The 18,863-nt window shown below is 47.3% G+C and overlaps 1 protein-coding gene across 6 annotated transcripts in view; it reads left to right on the top strand.

Annotated features, from left to right (window-relative positions):
- Positions 1–18,863, top strand: part of LOC138265814 (zinc finger protein 70-like) — a 244,651-nt gene that overhangs the window by 139,806 nt on the left and 85,982 nt on the right. For 5 of the 6 annotated variants that reach the window (XM_069213918.1, XM_069213892.1, XM_069213909.1 and 2 more), the window contains one exon: positions 16,858–18,735. In XM_069213918.1, coding sequence (XP_069070019.1) covers positions 16,858–18,425 — 1,568 coding nt within the window. In that variant the 3' untranslated portion in view covers positions 18,426–18,735. Of the gene's footprint in view, positions 1–16,857; positions 18,736–18,863 lie in introns of those variants that run through there. The other variant, XR_011199429.1, reaches the window with a different exon arrangement.

Here is an 18,863-nt window from a genome sequence, read left to right as displayed (position 1 = left end):
ACTCTGTAACGCTGATCCTGCCGCCTTCTCGACTGTTTTCCTGGTGGTGCATTCTGTGGGGGTAGTCTGCCTCCTCTCTGCACTAGAAGCTCCGAAGAAATCTCCAGTGGGTCGACGGAATCTTCCCCCTGCAACCGCAGGCACCAAAGAACTGCATCACCGGTCCCCTGGGTCTCCTCTTAGCACGACGAGCGAGGTACCTTGAATCCAGCAACTGTGTCCAAGTGACTCCCACAGTCCAGTGACTCTTCAGTCCAAGTTTGGTGGAGGTAAGTCCTTGCCTCCCCACGCCAGACTGCATTGCTGGGAACAGCGACTTTTGCAGCTACTCCGGCCTCTGTGCACTTCCGGCGGAAATCCTTTGTGCACAGCCAAGCCTGGGTCCACGGCACTCTAACCTGCATTGCACGACTTTCTAAGTTGGTCTCCGGCGACATGGGACTCCTTTGTGCAACTCGGGTGAGCACCGTTTCACTCTTCTTCGTAGTGCCTGTTCCGGCACTTCTGCGGGTGCTGCCTGCTTCTGAGAGGGCTCCTTGTCTTGCTCGATGCCCCCTCTGTCCCCAGACGCAATTGGCGACATCCTGGTCCCTCCTGGGCCACAGCAGCATCCAAAAACACTAACCGCACGACTTGCAGCTAGCAAGGCTTGTTGGCGGTCTTTCGGCGGGAAAACACTTCTGCACGACTCTCCATGGCGTGGGGGATCCATCCTCCAAAGGGGAAGTCTCTAGCCCTTGTCGTTCCTGCAGAATCCTCAGCTTCTACTGTCCAGTAGCAGCTTCTTTGCACCCACAGCTGGCATTTCCTGGGCATCTGCCCATCTCCGACTTGCTTGTGACTTTTGGACTTGGTCCCCTTGTTCCACAGGTACCCTCGACTGGAAATCCATCGTTGTTGCATTGCTGGTTTGTGTCTTTCCTGCAGAATTCCCCTATCACGACTTATTTGTCCTTTGGGGAACTTTAGTGCACTTTGCACTCACTTTTCAGGGTCTTGGGGTGGGCTATTTTTCTAACCCTCACTATTTTCTAATAGTCCCAGCGACCCTCTACAAGGTCACATAGGTTTGGGGTCCATTCGTGGTTCGCATTCCACTTTTGGAGTATATGGTTTGTGTTGCCCCTATCCCTATGTGTCCCCATTGCATCCTATTGTAACTATACATTGTTTGCACTGTTTTCTAAGACTATACTGCATATTTTTGGTATTGTGCACATATATCTTGTGTATATTTGCTATCCTCATACTGAGGGTACACTCTGAGATACTTTGGCATATTGTCATAAAAATAAAGTACCTTTATTTTTAGTGTATCTGTGTATTGTGTTTTCTTATGATATTGTGCAAGTGACACTAGTGGTACTGTAGGAGCTTCACTCGTCTCCTAGTTCAGCCTAAGCTGCTCTGCTAAGCTACCATTATCTATCAGCCTATGCGTCTAGACACCCTATACACTAACAAGGGATAACTGGGCCTGGTGCAAGGTGCAAGTACCCCTAGGTACTCACTACAAGCCAGTCCAGCCTCCTACATCCTTGTACTCTCTGCTGCCTGCAGCATGATGTACCTTGGAACCCTATGGGAAATGCTGAAAAGCTTGGCTGGTGTCTACAATTGCCTTAGCCTGCGTACTGTCCTCAACTTCCTACTTCATCAGAGCATCAGGGCAGTGGAATTATCCTTGAAATCAGCGTAATGCAGTGTTCCCCAAGGATCACATATCTCTTTTTGCATTTTAATATCTACGAAAGCCAACTGGCTCAGCTCCAAAGCATTGCCAATTGAATTTCAAATTTCAAAATGTACGAACATTGGGACCTATTTCTCTTTCGACTGGGCAGTAGTCAAGAAAACAACACTATCTTCATACCTAGCTCATACTTTCGACTGGATGAAGGAGAGCTGTCTTGGCATTATTGGAGCCAAAACGGAAATCCAGGTGACGAAAAGGATGGAACTAGATACCCCCCACATTTTTTCACCAAAATAATGTTCTTAAGAACCATTTCCATGTCAAGTCCTTGACCCTGCCTCAAATAAACACAGTGGTTAAGCATGTTTATATGCAACTCTCAGCTTTCCACAAAAAGGATACACAAAGCATACTCTCATTCTGAGTGAAGGTAGTTGAGCCACTTCAGCCTAGATTGTGATGCCTGACAGTCTTGATAGTAGATTAGGATTCCAGAGGAAAATGCCTCTTTACTTGTATAGCTGTGGGGAGATTACATATTGACTCTCCGTGTTAAAAGGTTCCCCCACTCACCCATAACTGGGGTCCTTTGCATTTATTATGTGTGGAACATGTATGCAGGCAAAGTGTTTGTGTAGTGTGCATGGTTTACAGTCATTGGAAGAATGGAGGAGATTTGGACTCGGGCGCTTGCTGCCTCTGATGGTGGCAGTCCGTCGACAGGCTGCTTAAGTTGGCTGAGTCCATCTTAGGTCCCCTGTTGGATACTTTCCTTTCCAAGTCGTCCTGCTCAACACCAGCTCTACCTGAGATGCAGGGGAGATAGAACGCTGCTGCTAGTAAGATGCACTTCTCCAGAATGGGAGGCATGCCGTATTAAAAAAATCAGATCTTTGGTTGACTCTGACTCCGGCATCATGTATTGGCCACTACAGAGCAATAAATACTGTTCACATTGAACCAGCATATTTACAGATTGTCTAGGCACTGCACATCAGCCACTGTAGAACAGGCAGATCAGCAGGAGCCGAACTTTTGGCAGGGTACGGCTTCCTCTTTAGAAAGGACCCAAGTCTGGGGTTTCTGTGAGAATGCTTGCTGCTGTGCCTTATGAAGGATAATAGAGCTTACTGGCCTGCATGAAGAGCTGGACTGTGCCTTCCTGGAGAAAGTTACCTAATACCAGTATGGCTTGCATATGGTCTGTCTAACTAGAAACTGTGTGAAGGTTAGGTCAACAGATGAAAGGTGCACAGGATCCATTAGATCCTGACGCTGAGCAGGCCAGTAGAAGAAATAAAGAATAATTGCAGCATCTCAGTCCTTAGGCTGCCACATCACTGGTCTTTTGACAATCTGCTGAGCATGCATTATCCTCAGCGCATGCCATACCTTTACCATGCCCTTATCCCCCATCGCCAGTCTCCAAAATGTCCACAATGCAGTTACGCCCACCCTCACCACTGGTGGGGTAATCAGTTCTGTTGGCTTGGCTGAGGAATTTGCCCTAATTAGAGAACACTTTAAAATGACTTTTCAGCAAATGCAGGTCTGGAGATAGCATCATTGTAATTTGTAGTTGAGACCCTAACACTGTGTCTAGTTGCTAGTGAGAAGTGGCAAATGGATTTGATTCAGTGCATACCCACAGTCCCATGGGTGATCCCCCACAGGAAACTTTTCATTCTGAGCTATTGGTTTCTAAGGTTTAAGTATCAACTGAGGTTCCATACAGACTCTAAAGTGGCTGCAGCCTTATTATTATATCTGTCCCTATTAAACAAGGTAAAAATCAGATGGGTTGTGAACCAATTCTATGGATTCTTACAAAGGGGACACACTGTCAGCAGATGAGTACCAGTTACCCCAAAGAATTATGGAACATGCATTTCACATTGAAAATGTTTTTGCTATTGGTGTTAGAATAGTCAGTGCTTGTTGCATTCTTGGACATGTGTGTCTTGCCCATCTTCAACACAAACTACCCGTGATGTGAGGGTTCCTGAAATATCTCTCAGACCCTGTTCACGGGGCTCCAGCAAGTGGTGGCTACTGGGCCACAGTCTTGGGGGCTAGAATCTTTTGCATCTGATGTTCTGGGATTCTATTATGTCTCTGTAAAACTGGATCAGGTACAACCCCTTCAGAATCAACTCTCTGTGGTAGCAACAGCGAGCAGTCACAGGCTTCTCAGGGAGGTAGAGTGTGGGTATGTAAAGTCAGAATTAAGAAGTTGTCCTAACAGTGCAATAATTGATGCCCAGCTCAGTGCTTTACTGTGATAAAAAAATACACGTTTTTTAAAACTTATTTTTATTGGCATATTGACAGATATATCAAAACAAAATGAGCATGGTGGGACATTATACACCTTTTTGATTGTACACAGCAACATTTGTTGTTTACATATTTTGTTCGTTCCCACTTTCCAACATGGCTATTCCCAGTCCCCAATCCCCCTGGGCAACTGCACCAACCATCGGGAAGCCCGAAGACTCCAGACTACACAGGTGTTCCAGGACTGTGACAGATCCAAATAGTGTGTCCTGGTGGGGATATGTTCCTTAGATATTGGGGCACAGCCAACTACTAGGTACGACACAGGATCCTGGGTCCATTACCAAGCACATGTTGCCCTCACTGGTGTTGGGGATGTTATAATCATGCCAAAAAGCGAGAGAAAAAACAACCTAAATTTAAGCTAACCACCGTCTCTGGGTGGGATGTGACTCAAAGGAGGCCTTTAGGGTGGATTGACCTGGGGAATAATCCAGTAGGTTGGTGGGGGGGGGTCGCCTCCATGTCTGTTGCCCACCCCATGGCCAGTCATCATGCTCTCGGACAGTATGAACAATTAGGGTATCCCACCCATAAGTGCCAGTCCGTCAGGCAGGACTAAGTTGTTTCCCCCATCACCTTATGGTGGTCATCAGTCTGGTCTTTCACAGTCGGGGTATTTGTCCCATTCATCTTCCACTTCTGTCCACAGGTTCGCTACGGTCTCCTGCAAACCCCGTGAGTCTCTTCCCACAACAGTGCTCTCTCCTCTATGCGGGCCTACAGTATTATGTCCCTCACCCAGTACTTTACACTGGGCCCTGTATGTGATTTCCAGGCCATTGCTATGCGCCTTTTTGCCAGCACAAGCGCTTGGTCGATAAACCTATTCCTTTTTGGCCGAAGGCCTAGGAAAAGACCCCAAGAGACACACCTCAGGCGTACTCTCAAGGGAGCAGGCAAGGATTGCATTAATCCTCGCCAAGACCTCCTCCCAGAACTCCTGCAGCCTGGCACAGCTCCACATCATATGACAGAAGTCTGCATCACACAACTGGGCAACTCCTGGGTCCTCCCCATAAATAGCCCTGATCCTGTGTGGTGTCAGGGTATGTCCTGTGTGTGTAGTTGTATTGAATGTACTTGAGGTGTGTGTTACTGTACACTTTCTGCGGGTATGCAAGCATCCTCCCCCATTCAGGGTCCAACTAATCATGCCCCAACTGTTTGGCCTACCAACCCCTAAGGGCATTCAGAGGTTTTCTGGCCATGGAATTTAGCGCTTTATAAAACCACGTGATCAGATGGCTACTGGAGCCCATTATCAGCTTAGCAGTAGGGCTCCGTGTGTCACTAGTTTCATGTCTCCCGTTCCCCATAGGTTGCAAAATGCATATAAGGGACTAGTCCTCGTAAGTGAGTGGCAGCCCAGTCTGTTCTGATAGATCCTGCAGGGGGATAAGGGTGCCCATTTGTTAGCAATTGCTTACGGACACTATCCCCGCTGCCGTCCAAGTGCTTATCTGCCCTAAAGAAGGTGAGGGGATCTCCATGGGGCATCACACCCAGCGGGAGCTCCAGGGCATACAGCACCTCTCCCCCCAACCACCTCACCATTGCTGCCCTGTGACGGCCACAGTTCCAGATCAGTACCCATGGGAGAAGGCCTAGCTGCCTGAACCAGGGCACTGGAACTCTCGCAGGAGGTTTACGAAGTAACCTCAGGTGCATGACCAACTTAAATAGTGCTAGAAAGATTGCCAGCAGAAGACACAGGACCTAAATGACCAAAAGGCCCTCCACAAATTGTCCTCCTGGAGGCTCCCCTGTTTCGTGGAAGATCCGTATGCCTAGATATTTTAAGATGCGTGGCGCCCACTGTATATCAGGAGGGCAGCCAGCAGGACGGAGGACCCCCTGGACCACCGGGAAGGCACACGTCTTACCCTGGTTCACTCGTAGTCCCAAATAGATCCCAAACTCCTCCGAGCTGCAGCGCATAGGCATTGTCCATGTCACCTTTACTAAAATACACATGTTGCTTGTGCTACTATGTTTAGTCCCGTTGTCATCAATGTCCATTCTCCTATGTCATCCTCCTTCTTGGCATTAGGCGTGCCCCCATTTGGGTTGGAATTCTAGGGCAGATATCAAGACTTGGGTGCTTATGATCCCTTGTTGTAGATTGTACACTAAATTACTTTGAGATAGTCCTTGTTTCATAGTTCTCACTACGGCAGTAGTACTTTAATCCTTTTCGAGTGGCCTTTGGGGACCCACAGCACATGTCCTTGCTCCATCTTCCGAGAGGGTATGTACCCTGTGGACTTTCCTCATCCACTCAGATCAGCCAAGGCAGGCACTGAGTCCTCGCATGCGTTCGTAGCCCCAGCAATGATACAGTTCTCTGGTGGCGGACTAACCAGCTTCTGGGCATTGGTGGTCCAAGTATGGGTGCAGAGGACAAAGATCATGGTCAGCCTCCACATAGTCCTTGCAGCACAACCCCACAATGGGCAGTCTTCAGAATTGAGCGGAACAGTGCACTAAGGCACACATCTCTAGTGTAGCAGTGCAGTCTGCTCTGGCATACCGCTTGACACAGTTCCTGCCTGAAACCATTTGGGTGGAAAGACTGCACTTGACTTATCTGTGGAACTATGCAATGCTCTCTCAGTCTTCTTTCAGTAGTCGGACGCACACCAAACTGCTGTGGTGCTACCAATTTTGTCACACCTCCCTAGGGTTAGCAATTCCTTCACTCTCTCAGCAGGCTTCAAGGTGCTTCAGATCAGATGTTCAGCTCATAACAGCAAGGCAAGACTCCAGGTGATTTCTCCTTACATCTGAGATGCTAGCGATCAGACAGAAACTAGTTTTGTCTGCAGAGTACTACCTTTCTTAGCCAAAGAGAACCTGGAACTGTAACAACAAGCAGATATGTGCCTCCCAATTTTATACAGGTGCAGCCGACTGGGGATGAGGATTCTCTGCACTTTCAGAACTGATTTGGGTTGGTTCTCTTCTCATCTGTCCTCTATAGGCTGTTCTCCAGAAACAGCCTTTGTATAGAGTGGTGCCCATCACAGCTAGCTAGCCTCCTCCCTGGAGTATTCACAGCTGAAGCACAAAGAGGTGTGAACTTTCTGCATCTGCCTGTCAATAGCCACACTGAATAGTGACTAGGAATAGGACAAAAGGCTGAGCTCACCTAATGGACCCTTCGCTTTACCCTTCTCACTCTGAACAACAGAGACTGTGGTCTACTCTTCACTCCACCATCTACTTAATTACAGTTCTCGGGAAGACTAATCAACAGCCCCTCTCTCCCAATTGAATTTCTAAAGCAGCCCATCACTTTGCCTTCTGCAGTGTCTTGGTGTTTTTCCCTCACATTCAGCAATGTCAGCAATACACCCACCATCTGGGTAGACAATCGTGCTTCCATTGTATGCCTAGGAACAGCCTAGTTGCTTCCAAAATGGAACCCATTGGCCTCCATCACTCTGGCACACTCACACACAATGCATGTACCGCACGTGCTACATACACACACCTGTCTAACATGCACTCGTAATGTTTGCACTAGGATCCTAGGTAACACATATAGGTTAATTTTACACGAGTGGGCCAATAGGCTTCCAATCCAGTGACAGATGAAAAGTTCTAGTCACAAACATGTGATACCCTGCCACCACTGCTCTGTATCCTAAACCCATGACAGCTTCTGTCAGACAAATGATTGCACACTTGTTGCGCCCCTCCAGGTCACAGGATGAATACAGGACCTCTCATGTCGAAGGACAGACCTAGACCGCTGCACTCACATTAGCTTAGTGTGATACTAGGCCCAAAAATTAAAAAAACAGAAAAACTACTACTTGCAGTTGGTCACTTAGGGCAGGGGAAAATGACTGTAAGTCATACAAGGGAAATTTCCGTCCCACCAGCGCTGCTTTAATTTCATCAGTTATAGTACCACTCCCAAGCATGCAGGTATATATATCCCATGGAGGCTTGTCAGCTGTAAGACTCAAGACAAGAGCAGGGGAGCACACTGCCAGGTGATCAGAATCAGCTGGCTGAGTGGATTATGGTAGATGCAGTTCGCCCCACTCCCTCAGTATTACTAAACTCCACCCGGATTGGTTAGGCTGACAAACCTTGCGACCCCCCCGCCCCCATGCGCTTTGCAGTGGTGCTTGACCTGATGAAATACAAGCAGTATTTCAAGCACCCCAATTCTGAACTGCTGCTTTGTTGAAGACAGGCAGTATCCCAGAAAGAGATGCCCAGGAGTGCACAGAAACACTAGCACTGGTTGTATCAACTGATGGTGAAAACTTCCTTCTGGTTTACTGAAACATTTAAGAGCTTTAATTATCACAGTGGGATGGGAACTTGTTATAATTCAGCTCTCGGATACAGTACCCACCCAACCCCCTACAATTCAGCATTCTGCCCAAAAACGTTTTTGGACTCTAGTCATCTTAACTGAGCCCTAACCGGACACCAGTGAACAGATCAGGTCACCATTGACTTTGGACACCCAACTTCAGTGGTGTGGTTCCTTGTTGTTTTGAGGCTAGTAACTTTATCCAAAACAATTTGAGACCATTTCTATTATTTCTTGAGTGGGAAATTCAGTGGCTGATCCTTCGGCCCACAGAGTTGCACTTCTTTGTACCAAGGGTAGGACCAGTATTAGCGTTTGGTCCTGAAGTCGTGTATCTGTATTCCTGGCACAAATCTGGAAAAGTTCTTGCAAGCAGTATTTTTCTACAGTGAACCTGAGCACAGCCTCATGAGATGGCTTTTGGCAAGGGGCCATAATAGAAAATCCAAGTACATCCAAGAAAAAGCCATCTCTGATGTACATAGGCACAGTATGTTATTTGCAAACCATATCAATCTGAAAGTACAAGATGCTTTAGCCATCACATTAATTTCTTTTTAATTCAGCATAATTTCTTTAGCACTCACAATGATGGAGAACCTCACATACAGTCAGGCGCATCAAATTGGAATTCATACAGTAGTCCATTATGTTGTAAAAAGAAAGTCAGCTGTGACATTATCCCATCACAAGTGGGGAGGTGTTTTGAAAAAGTTAAAAGTGCATACAATTTCACACATGCAAAATTTCACATAAGAAAAAGGCAGGATTGTCTTGTCAATCAAGGCTCCTTTACTCCTCCACAGGATGTGCCTGCACATTCCAACAGTGCCTCATTATAGATGACATCAAGTTTGCCACCACACCACACCACAGGAGTATTTTCTAAGGCACAATCCTTAATAACATAATCCCCCCCTTTCTTTGAGCTTAGGTCTAGTTCTACCTAACGTGTGATGACACAGTGAAGACATAACCAAGACAGTAACTCAAGGCTAGACCACAGTAAGGAGAATTTTGCTACAACATTATTCCTCATCCTCCTTCCCCACCCCTCTTTTGATACCTCCAGTTGCCAACCTACACCTTATGCATAGTTCCTAGTAGAATCACTTTCACAAGACCTGTATCCTGAGTCCAACCCCTAGCAATTTGGTTTGAAACATGTCAACCATCTTCCTTAGGGAAATTCGACATTTTAAAGGATAAACAGACTAAATAAAAGTCCGTACCCTTGGTATTGATCTTGTAACTGTGGGATTAGTAGGATACCTTTTAAAACACTGATGCAAAATAACATTACCTCCTCATCATCCTTCCTCGTCCCATTCCTTACGTTATGGAGTGGATATGCCCATTCACTCCTCACGTCACCTTTAGAAAGCAACTTTTCTTTCTATGAAAGGGAAGAAGAACAAGGAGCGTATAGCCCCTCCCATCGCTAAGAACTTCCTGTTCTTTTTTTGTGCCCACTGGTCACCAATGGGCTGTGGGGCTGAGCATTTTGCTTTCAGAAAAGAAAGTATGTTTCCTGACTTGATGCGGTGCTGCTGCCTGAGTGCCCTTCTTCGCCTCTTGCTTCAGGTGTGGATTTTTCTATGTTTTGTACTGCGGTGTTGCTGCGTGGGAACCGCCTCTTTGTCTGTGTTTCTCTGCAGCTGCTGGGCTGCCCCTTTCTGTGTGTGGGGGGCATACAGTTGGGCTACGTCCTCAGACGTTGTCCTCCTCACTCGGCCTGATGGGTTGCCATCAGCTGGAGGATTCTGCTTGGCTCTGTGGCTGCCTCTCCCTGTGCTGGACTCTGTGGTGTGCCCACGCTCATCTAGGTGGCTGCGTTGGCGCACCTCTGTTTACCTCCTATGAGACTGCCTGACTTGTGGCATCCCTCTGCCCCCCCCCATCCCCCCCAACTCCTGGGCTGGTGTGTGCAATGACGTGGGTGGCCTAGGTCGCAGCTGGGTGCTTGCTTGGGCAGCATTTGGGAGTGCTGCAGTATACATTATTCTGTTTCTGACACTTTCTTGTTTTGCTACTGATTCAGCCTTCCCACTGCTGCTTGCGGCATTTCCACCGAAGATGTCACGTGGCCACTAAATGGAAGTCTTCGTTTTGGCCAAAACTATGGGTAAACGGCCAGACTTACATCTAACTCTCCGTCTGGCATGTCGCGCTGCCTTTACTGGGGCCCGTTGGTCGCTGTGCTGATGTTGCCTTCATTTTGGCATACAGGGTTGTTGTTGGCTGCTGTGGTGCCATTGTTACTCCCCTGGGGCCTTTTGTCCCCCTTTTTGCCCCTATACCTTGTGTGTGTTCTACTACTATTTGTCAGGCGCAGGCCCTGGTTTCTGGGGATCTCCGTGCTGCGTCTGCCCTTCGGTCCTTGCTGTCGCTGTGCTTGGGCTCCTTGCATTTTTTGGCCTCTGGGCAGCTTTGTCTCACCCTGCATTTCGGCCACTGTCTCTCCTGGAGGATATGTTTGTGTTCCTCTTTGGACGTGCTTTCTGTTGATTTTGACTCTACCTGGGTAGAAATGTTACACTGCATTGCTCTTTCCTATTTGTGCATTGCTTGTGAGTCTTTTGGACGTTAGTCGCCTATGGCCTCCTGGGTGGGTTCGCTGTCCCTCCCACTGTCATCTCCAGGTATGTCCATGGTCATTCCACTTCTTTCTCTTGGTGGAACTTTGGGCTTGAATGCTCCCTTCCTTCTGGTGTGGTCTTCCTCTTTTGCTTTGGGCTTTGGCTGTTGCCGCTGCTGGTTTTGTTTTGCCATGGTGTCTTCTTTGCCTTCAGGATTGGAAGTTTTTCCTCTTGTTTACCCTTTGGGGGTTCTGGACGCTTAGGGTTGCACTGGGGGTGATCGTCAGGTGTTCTTTCACGCGTCTGTGACGTGTTTGTGCCTTCCTTCGGAGGCCTTAGTCGTAGGTTGGCGATAGATGGCATTTGGTTTTGTTTAGGGCATGTCAGTCTGCTTCCCTGGCCTCTCGCCAGGGTTTCGCATACAAGATTTCTGTCAGGGCGTGTTCGACATCGATCTGATGTTCTGGGGGTCCTTGTCTTCCTTCCTGCCTTGTCCACCTCCCCACCCCCTTGGCCCAGTAGGTGGGCGCTTGGGGCTGTTTTTTCATGTTTGGGAGGTTTCAGCCCCCGCCTATGGGTTCTTCTGTTGGTGCCCCAAGTTTTTTTGTATTGCCTTCTCCAGGGTTCCAGATCCTCTCTTCCTTCGGCATGCCTGTCCTGGAGTTCCTGTGTGTGGAGGTTGATGCTGACGGATGGTGTTGCCTCCCTTATTCTGCAACAGGCCATTCTACCTGTTCCTCCTCTCAATCAATCAATCAGGAATTTGTAAAGCGCACTACTCACCCGTGAGGGTCTCAAGGCGCTGAGGAGGGGTGGGAGGAGGTCTTGAGAAGTTCCCTGAAGGTAAGGAGATCTGGCACAGGTAAGTGGGAAGAGTGTTCCACATTTTGGCGGCGAGGCGCAAGAATGATCTACCGCCAGTTGTAGTTCTGCAGACGCTTGGATGGTTGCGAGGGAGAGGTCAGCGGAGCGGAGATGCCGGGTCTAGGTGTACAAGGAGAGTCGTCTGTTGAGGTATTCTGGTCCAGTGTTGTGCAGTGCTTTGTGAGCGTGGGTAAGGAGTTTGAAGGTGATTCTCTTGTTGACTGGTGTGAGGTTGCTTCACATTCCAGTGTATTCTTGATCAGACCGTTCATGGGGGATTTTTGCTTGGTCGTCGACCTGCGATTCCTGTCCTGGTATGTCCTGGCCCTTCACCGGATGTCCTCTTTGCTTCTGGTTCCTTTGCTGGTCTCTCTGGGGAATTCCTGCCCTCCTTGGCTCTCCGGTATGCCTTTCTCCACGTTCTGGTGACCCCTGCTTCCCAGGTGTTTCTGTGTTTTACTGTGGCAGTTCTGGGTACTTACTTTGGCCTGCAGTCCTTTCCCAGGCTTTTCACCATGGTCCTGGCCCCAGTGATGTTACTTCTTTCATGGGGTATCTTGGTCCATCTGTTTCTCTTTGTTATTCAGCTCCATGTCCCTCTGGTGCATTCTCTGGTGGACATTACCTCCACAGTGTGTCTGTTGAAGGACTCTGGTTTCTGTGACCTCCCTCCAAGCCTCGTCTGGCTCGTTCTCTGCATCTGAAGTAGGTTAGTGGCTTCTTTGATGCTGCTCTGGGGACGGTGTCCCTTCCTGCCTTGGGGTGTGCCTGGCTGCTTCTGTCTCTTCGGCATCTATTGATGGTCCGTGAGGCCTCCGCAATGGTGTGGCTCCCACTTCAGGGTCTGCTGGTAAGGTGGGGGTTTTTTGTGTGGGTCAACGCTGTTTTTTCCGTTACCTGTTTGTTGCTTGTCCCTTTTGTTGGTTTCTGTGGTGCTGCTTTCTCGCCTATTTGTTTTTCTTTCAGGCGACAGCCTTGGCTGTTGGGCGCGCCTTCCCTGGGTCCATGTGGGCATCAGGTCCTGCTTCGTTGGACCCCTGTCTGTGGCTACTGCGCAGGCTTTGTTCTTGTGCTGCTTCGTTTGGACTGGGCTGTCTCCGCTGGTGTTTGCATCCGCCTTCCCTGGACCGTGGCTTCCCTCTTCAGTCTCTGGTTCCTCTGGTCCTCCCTGCCGATGCCAGCTGCCTGGGCTGGGGGTGGTCTTGGGGGACCCTTACTGCTCCAGGTCTCTGTGGAGGTGAATTTGATGTCTTCCCTCGACCTCCTTGTCCACCTTTTGTGTTTGAGGTGGGGTCCGTTCTCCTCAGGTTTCGGGCTGTTCCCTTTAGAGGCCACTCGGTTTTCTGATGGTTCTTCTGAGTCGGGTGTTTCCCTCCTCCCTGGCTCCTTCGGTGTTCACAAAGCTTTGCCAACTCAGGGGTTTTCCGATGGTGGATCTCTCCCTAGTCCCCTGGTTGCCTCGCTTCCACTCTTCTTCCTTTGGTTCCTCTCACTGGGCACTCTGGGATTTGATACCCTGTCCGGTTCTTGACCTCTGGGTCTTCTTACACATTTCTGATCCAGCGGTTCCTGACTCATCTGCTGCAGGTGTTGGTGGAGGTTGAGGCAGTGGTAGTCTTTCCTTTCTAGCCTTAGAGGTCTTGTGTTCCCTCTTCTCTATCTCCTGGCTGTGGAGCCGGAGTGGATTCTTCCTCTGGAACCGTCCTCTCTGTCCGTCCCTATGCTTCCTGTGCGGTCTCTGGCCTGGTTGCATATCGCTTTGGTGGTTGTGAGGACGGGTCTGTCTTTCATTTCTTTCTCTGCGGGTGTCCTGTCCCTCCTGTCTTCTAGGTGGGTCTTCAATGACAAGGCATATGCGCAACTTTGGCACTCCCTTGCTGCTTGGTGCCGGGCGAGGTCTTTGTCTCCTGGTTCTGCCCTTGCCTGCTGTTTTTCGTTTTCTCCCAGAGGTTTTTGTTACAGGCTTTTCCATTACTGCTCTGGTGCTTCTGTGGTTCTTTGTTGGGACTTTTTTGGGCTCCCTGGGATGTTTTATCCTCTGCTGAGTCTCTGGCTGCTCAGTTGTTTAAGAGTTCTGCCTTCTTGTATGGGCCCCTAGCGTCGGTGTCCCTTTAATTCCTGGCCTTGGTGTAGTTTTTTTTTGTGACCATCTCCATTGCCAGGCGTTGGGGACGTTTTCATTCTCTGGTCTGGTGTCCTCCTTCCCTCTGTGTTTTTTTTTTTGGGTGACCAGGTTGTCCTTTCCTTGGTTCCTCAGTTCCTCCTGGAAGTGTCTTCTTCCTTTCTCCTTGGGCCAGAGATTTTTCTCCCTGTTTGGCCTCAGGAGGCTTTTGTCCTGTCCGGAAGGGCAAAGCGCCCTCTCCCTCTGCTTTGTTTCCTTGGATTGGTCTGCAATTTTATTTATTTTTTATTTATTTTTTTCACCTCCCATGCCCTAGGCAATGTGGTTCCGGGTAGTGTTGCAGGCCATTCCACAGTGGGTATGGCTGCCTTGTGATCGGCCTGACCTGGTAGTGCCCTTCGGGACGTTTGCAAGGTAGACATGTGGTCCTCTCCCCCCGCTTTTGCTTCCCATTTTTGGTTGAGTGTGACGCAGGGTCCCGAGTTGTCCTTTGGTTTGGTACTCCTGGTGGCTGCTCGTTCTTCCTCCTGACTGGGGCCCTTTCGGTTTGGTCTGTTCCTGTCCCTGGAAGGGTTGTAGTTTGTGTCTGGCACATAGTTTTTGCTCTGTTGGTTCACTACCATTGATGTTTCTCTACTTTGTGTCTCTTGTGGTTTCATGGGGGCTGCTGAAAGTGGTCTTGCTTGGGCATTCCTCCATAACATTAGGAATAGGACGAGGAAGGATGATGAGGAGGTAATGCTCAGATTACTCACCGGTAATCTTCATTACTCCAATTCTTCCTTCCTTGTCCCATTCAGTACATACCTCCCTCCCTCCCTGTTGATTCATCAGCTGGTGATGTGGTGCTCGGTGATACTCAGGATGTTCTTAGGGATGGGAGGGGCTATATGCTCCTTGTCCTTCGTCCCTTTCATGGAAAGGGAAGAAGTAGCTTTCTAAACGTGACATGAGGAGTGAATGGGCACATCCACTCCATAACGTTAGGAATGGGACGGGGGATGGAAGAATCACAGTAATGAAAATTACTGGTAAGTAATCCAAACATTCCTACTTTGAAACTTAAAAAACAGACTGCTAGACATTTTTTTTTTTTTTTTAACCTTAAGAAATAACCCTGTCCCTTTATGTGTGAAATTTTACTTGGTTGATATAGCATGAACTTTTAACACTTAAAAACACTTCTTCCCCCAGTGGTGATGGTGTTTTGTCACTGTTAGAAGTAATTTAGTGAATTCTAGTTTGACATGATTGATTGTATGTGGGGTGCTCCATCATTGTGAGTTCAAGTAAGTTTATCGAAGATTAAAAAAAAAATGTAAACTAATGTATCTTGTACATTCAGATTGATACTGTTTCCACATAACCTACTGTGCTGATGTATAGCAGAACTGGCTTTTTCCCAGAGTACTTACATTGTTTGAGGCCTGGCCAGTATTCTCCTTTAAATAGGCCTACCCCTTTTCTTCTAAGATAGTAGCAAATCTAGCACCTAGTGCATCAGCGGTACAAAATGAACTGTGAGGTTGTATCTCCAGCTCAGAAAATTCTAGTTTTTTTTGGAGTTTCTAATTTTAACCGATCTGTTCACCTATAAACAGAAGTCCTTTGTTTTAAGGTATGTCACTGACGTGAAACTTAAGTTATTGCATGTTAGGTTATTGAAAGATATTTCGTTGGTCATACAGCATCAAAGTTTCTAACTCTTACCACCATCTAGAGTAAGCCTACACTGTTCACCTTGTGAGTCAAGTGGTATAAGGAAGTAACTTATTTATTAATATGTTCAATTTGAGTGCAATAATATTGTGGCACTGAGCCACTAGTGATAAAAGTAAACAGCTTCACAGGTCCCTACTTAGTAACCTTATTGTCCCAGGGTTACAATAAAAGACATCAAAACTTGCAGATGAAAAGCATGTTATGTTGCAATATTCACACCTCAGTTTTTTAAAGTGTTTGTGCTTTTTCCCTTGTTCCACCTTTGCAAACCTTTTGTTACTGACGCCCTTATTACGACTGTGGCAGTCTTAAAACCGACACACTCGCGGTGACAGTTGGACCGCCGCCAAAGCAGCGGTCCGACCGCCACATTACGACCGTGGTGGGGCCGCCACGGTCGGACCGCCAGTCAACAGCCTGGCGGTGCCAGTGGTCTTAATCTGCCAGGGCAGCGCTGCCCTGGGTATTGAGTTCCCCCTCCGCCAGATTTTGCTTGGCTATTTCACCGCCATGCACAGGCTTGTGGAGATGGGGTGCCAGAGGCCCCTTGGGGGGCACTGCACTGCCCATGCTATTGGCATGGGTAGTGTAGGGGCCCTGATGGACAGCCCCATCGCGCTTTTCACTTCCTGAATTACAGGCAGTGAAAACGGCGACGGGTGCTGTAGCACCCGACACACTGCAACATTGCCGCCAGCTCGTAAGCGTCAGTGTTGTGGCCTGTATCTCCCTGGGCCAGCAGGAAACTCGTCATAGGGCCATCGGGCGGAAAACCAGAGTGGCGGTTTTCTGACCCAAAAAGTTTGACAGGCGGCTCCACCTGCCGCCAAACTTTTAATTAGGCCCTTAGTGTATGCACTCCACCAAGAATGTCAGACTGCATTCAGGGAATAGTCATTTTCATATAACTTATTCTCATCAGGCATAGTTTGATATTACTCATGTTCAATACACTGCCCATGTTATATTGTTATCTTTATATATGTGACAGTAGTGTATTCCCTATGGCAAACAAACCCACCTTTTTTGGCTCGCAAGTTAGAGGCCCCTCTGTCCAGTGCAAACCTTCCATAGCATTAATTACAAACTAATACAACAAAGTCAATTTCTATTATTGAAGTAATATTCAGACAGCTTATTCCATTGAACACATTCTGGATTCAGAAGAAATGATGGCTTATTTTTCCTTCTGTTCTAATAGAGCCTGGACCAAAGCAAATGAAGGAAAAGGAGAGATCTTCCGAAGAGCCTGCTGATCAGGGTACTGATAAAGCCATAAGCTGTGAACAACAGAGGATGCCTCAAGACTGTAAAGGATTTGTTTCAGAATACATCTTAGACAGGATCAGTATATATGAAACCGGATTCTGCGTGATAAACGATCCATTTGTGATGATGGAAACCCAGTCTGGTGACTCTGGAAAGCCCAAACTCTACAAGTGTAACAAATGTGGGATATGCTTCAGGAACAGTGATCAACTTGGTCTTCACATGGTGGTCCACAGGGGAGAGAAATCCACCATAGAGACAATATCTACTGAAAAAGAGATACAATTTTCATGTCCGGAATGCAAGAAAAGGTTCCTTGAGAACTCTATGCTTGTTGACCACATGAAAGTTCACTCCAAAAGACTTCGAAGTGACAGTGAACACACTATGCCTGCTAAATGCAAGAAAACTCATATAGATGTTATGGAAGCCAATAAGAAGGTAATAAACCCAAAAGAGACACAACACAGATACAAAGAATGTGGGAGTAGGTTGAACGCCAACTCAAAACTTGAAAATCATGTTGTATTCTACCCAGTGAGGCAGCCGTATGCATGCACTGAATGTGTGAGATGCTTTTTTCGAAAGTCTGATCTAATAAGGCATTTGCAGAAGCATACCGAAACAAACCAAGAACCCATCATCTGTGAGGATACCTCATTTAACAGTTCTAGCCCTACAAAGAAAGAGGCTTGTAACACAGAAGTGTTTGGTGATATCATTCACAATGAAAAACATGCTTGTGACCGTTGTGAAAGAACCTTTAGTTACAGGTCGAGTCTGCTTAGCCATCAGCGGACCCACGGTGATCGGCCTTATGTATGCAGTGAATGCGGCAGAGGCTTCATCCATATTTCGACTCTTTACAAGCACCAGCTAACACACACTAACCCTCCAGAGAAACCTCACCAATGTAGTGAATGTGGGGAGCGCTTTGAACATACCTACAGCCTAGCTAAACACCGAAAAACTCACATCATAGACAGGCCTTACCAGTGTTATGAGTGTGAGAGAAGCTTTACACAGAATGCAAATTTAATTAGGCACCAAAAAACTCACCGAGAGGAGAAAAGGAACTCTGCTCGCCTTCAGCACCTGGCTAACGTTCAGAAAGAAGGAGTAGCTAAGAAAGAGATCTGGGATTTTATCTCACCTGGCGAGTTCAATGTTAAGCACCCAAGGACAGCTGACCCTAATAATATCTTGAAGGATATGCCATTGGGCAGCACCCATCAGAGAACACAGGTAATTGAGGCAAATGGTGGCACCAGCAGAGGAGACATTACTGCTCCTACCCGATACCAGGAAACCCACCATCGAGTAATAGACTTTGACGAAATCTTCATTGACATGGAATTACACTCCAAGGAAAATGTTTTTAATACACCCATTGCTAGTGTAAAAGAACAAAAATTGGAGCAGTGGTTTACATGTAGTAATTGCGGGCAACGCTTTAGTGAACATTTCCTTCTCATTAAACATGAGAGAATTCATATATAAGAGACCAGAAGTGGGTGATGTGAAAGAGTTGGAGCTGATTGAGGACAGAAAGAAGACATGATTTTTCTTTGACAAAAGGCTGCATTTAATTTTTACAAGGTCATTCCTATTTTTTTTTAGTTATGCACCTGTACATGTTAATGCATTTGTTCTTGTGCATGAAAGTGCCCAGTTGACTTAAGCAGAGCTTCATTGAAAATGGAAATTTCTAAAAAGAAACAGCTATAATTTCGATTCATGCAAATTCAAGATGCCTCTCCCATTAAGTGAGAAATAGAATCTGATGTATATTGATAAAGAGAAAGAGGTCCATTTGTGTCCAATATTTTTTGATTGGTCTGCTTTGGAAGTGGTTATGGCTTGGTTGCAGAAACTATCTAAATGCAAACTTGACCAACACAATTTCCACATGATTTAAATAACTGATTCCCTGAGTCA

This window comes from Pleurodeles waltl, chromosome 2_1 (genome assembly GCF_031143425.1).
Source record: "Pleurodeles waltl isolate 20211129_DDA chromosome 2_1, aPleWal1.hap1.20221129, whole genome shotgun sequence".
NCBI lineage: Eukaryota > Metazoa > Chordata > Amphibia > Caudata > Salamandridae > Pleurodeles > Pleurodeles waltl.
This window is presented reverse-complemented; position numbering and strand designations above follow the sequence as displayed.